The following is a 3,063-nucleotide window of genomic DNA, read 5'->3' as shown; positions in this document are numbered from 1 at the left end:
AAGGCATTCTTGGCAAAAGAAACTGCATAGGCTGAAAGCAAGAGCAAGTTCCATCACATGACGTGGGATGCCTGGAACCCAAGATGCAGGGGGAGGGGCATCCTGAGAGGAGAGGGAAGTGACCCCCTACCAGGACTCCCAGCTGATTAAGGCAGCACAGTAGGGTTCTGGGGCTTGTCTCTTTTCCTGCCTTAGAATAAAAATCTTTCCTCTCTAGGGCAGAGAGGAAGTAAAAATGTGGGACCCCAAGGGAAGGGCACTCTGAAATGCTGGGCCTCTTTCAGGCACTTCTATGCTTGTGGGCTCAGAAAATGAAAATGCTATTAAACTCAGGGTTTTGAAGTCACCTTTCCAGGATGACATCAGGAATTGAAGGCCTGAACCTGAGGTTGGAGGCAGGAGGGAGAACTCACTCATCAGGAATGCAAATGAGCCAGCATCCCTGTCTCTCTCTCTCTCTCTCTCTGATACACACACACACACACACACACACACACACACACACTGCCCTCGATCTCTGAGCGCTTCTGGAAACAACAAATATACGGAGAGTGCCTTCAGTCACAGAATTCTAGGCAGAAGGAAGGCTATTGTCAAGGGGCAAATACCCTGCCACACACCCTCATGCAGCAGGAATACATCAGGGTCTATTCAGCTCCCACGGAGAAACTGTCAGGCTTTCAAAAGTAGTTTCTGGAAAGTGTCTCAAGTGTCTGAGTGTTTAGAGATATTTCCAAACAAGAAAATCTTTCAAGAAAAGTAGTCCCCCTCCCACCAACTGCTTGATCATCAGCCCTTGAAGCTGTGTCCCCACCCCACCATTAAATGGACACCTTTGGGACTTGCAAGAAAACACAGGGTTTTTTGTTGTTGTTGTTGTTTTTAAATGATGCGTTATTTTTTTAAACACTGAGACAAATGAATTTCAAAAGGAAAAAGCTATAATACTGACTTTATTTCATCATGGAAAATTTGTGTCCAAAGAGAAGAACCATCTTATATAAAACAACCAAATAAATAAATAAATAAAAATAAATAGGAGTTGCTTCCAAGGGGATCAGGGGTTGATGGAGAATCAGATGCAGCCATATCTGCAGCCAGGACCTCTTCTTAGTACCTCCTCAGCACTGTGGGGGGAAAAGAGAGGGTGATGATGACTTTGAGGTGGGAGACAGGCAGGATCTGAGCTTGCCCTCACCCTGTGCCACCCCTGCCACCCCCCTCTTCAGTTCATCTGCATGTTTGGGACTTTGGACTAACCCATCTCCCTGGACCTCCCCTTCCTCCTTGTAAACCGGAGATTACCATCCCCCCTGGTGACCTTCCCCTCTGCCTTCGCAGCTTTAGACAGTTCAGGGGAAACCAGGAGGAAAAATGTTAACTATTCTCTGCTCCAAGGAGGGCCTGTTGAATAGTGACTGAATTACATCCTAAGGTGATTCTGCCCCTTTCAGTCAGAGGCAGGAGGTGGATAGAAGGGGCTCCCAGACATGATAATGAATGTTGTCCAAATTTAATATTCCCAGAAAGGCATGCCTTGGCCCTGAGGACTGCCAGCAAAGAAGAGTGATGTTCTTTGTTCAAAATTTGGTCTCCTGAGACATCGGACCCAGAAGTGGCTCTAATGATGTGCAGTTGGAATGGGGATAGGTGCTCACCGTTGCAGCCCAGGCCGCTGAGGGAGCCGATACGGTCCAGCCTCCGTCCAAAGCAGCCAGAGTCGCGCATCATCTTGGGGCCCCGCAGGGCCCGGAGGATGCTGTGGTGGGGCCCGAGGAACCCCGCGGGGGCTGCCGCCGGGGAATCCCAGGTTTCTTCCAGGCCCTGGCCCTGCTGGAGGGGCTCCACGCGCAGCTGCTCCGCCTGCAGCTCCGAGACCCTGTCCCGTAGACGGTCCAGCAGCTCCTGCAATGCACGGTGGGGGAGCCAGAGCTTCAGAAACCCGCACCTGGGCCCAGCCGCCCTTGACGGCGCCAAAGCGATCCAACCGCGCTGAGTACTGGCTTCCCGCACCCGGTCTCGCCATTTTCTGATTCCCTTTCTGATTCTCATATCACTAATTCCCTAGGGAGGGTGGGGACCTCTTGGGATGTAAGTAGGGGCGTGGATGGGGACCCGTTAATTGCTGCTGTCCGCGCCCTCCTGGCGAACCGGGTTTACGCAGTTCAGCAGCGCTCACCTGTAACCCAGGTAGTTCCGAGACCGGGCCGGGGCCACCCACCGGGTGCGAACGACATCCTAGCAGCGACAGGTGCAAGAAGAGGAGAAGCAGAAGCGCCCGGGACAGCGCCGTCTGGGGGTCCATGTCGCTGGCGGAGCGGATAGAGGTTGCGGCCGCGGCTGCTTCGCTGGGTTGCGCTTCACGTCTCACCTTCTGAAAGAGCCCGGTGGGCGCTCTCCCGGATCCTTGGGCAACAGCGGCCTTTTATTCCTGGTCCTGGGAGCCGGGCCGGCCCTGCCTCTCTGGGTTATCTCTGATTTATCGGCCGCATTCCGGCCCGACCCGCTGAGCTCAGGGCGGGGGAATGCACCTCTCCGCGCCGAGGGGGTGGAGGCTGGGGAGAGCAGGCCTTGTATAGAAATGGACCTGACCGGGAGCTGGAACGCGTGCCCGGGGTGGGGGGCGGGGGGGGGGGCGGTTGGAGGGGTGGGATGCGGGAGTGGGGGCGTAGGCAGGGAGGGGTAGACACCAATAGGTCCTTCGTCTCTCTCTGCTTCCTTTCTTGCGAAACCTCCGGGGGCATTAGCGTGGATTTTTTTCTTTCCTCCCCACCCCCATTCCTGGATTGAGCAGAGAGAACCCCAGCGATCAGAGACTCGACGCAAATGCCGGGCGCACGAGGTGACTCACAAAGAACAGCCCCAGCCAACACCCCATCGCTGCAGCGCGTCTTCCCTCCCCGCCTGGAACTCGGCACCCCGCCTGAAAGCGCGCAAGCCTGCAACTCTGCCCTGCGCCAGACCGCCGGTCCCCCGGGCGCGCTGACCGCTGTCCGTGGTTCTGATCACGTTGAGCCACCAACGCAAGAGTTCTTGCTCTCCTCAACTCCCGTCTTGCCAGAA

The 3,063-nt window shown here is 55.3% G+C and overlaps 1 protein-coding gene across 1 annotated transcript; it reads right to left on the bottom strand.

Moving 5' to 3' along the window:
* Nucleotides 1–935: 935 nt before the first annotated feature.
* On the bottom strand, nucleotides 936–2,323 carry NPPB (natriuretic peptide B). Its single transcript, NM_001166570.1, has 3 exons — nucleotides 2,180–2,323; nucleotides 1,659–1,905; nucleotides 936–1,127 (listed from the first exon to the last, which is right to left on the bottom strand). Exons 1-3 carry the CDS (start codon nucleotides 2,303–2,305, stop codon nucleotides 1,111–1,113), a joined length of 390 nt encoding a protein of 129 aa, NP_001160042.1. The 5' UTR covers nucleotides 2,306–2,323; the 3' UTR covers nucleotides 936–1,110.
* Nucleotides 2,324–3,063: the final 740 nt, after the last annotated feature.

Source organism: Bos taurus, chromosome 16, assembly GCF_002263795.3.
Source record: "Bos taurus isolate L1 Dominette 01449 registration number 42190680 breed Hereford chromosome 16, ARS-UCD2.0, whole genome shotgun sequence".
Taxonomy (NCBI): domain Eukaryota; kingdom Metazoa; phylum Chordata; class Mammalia; order Artiodactyla; family Bovidae; genus Bos; species Bos taurus.
This window is presented reverse-complemented; position numbering and strand designations above follow the sequence as displayed.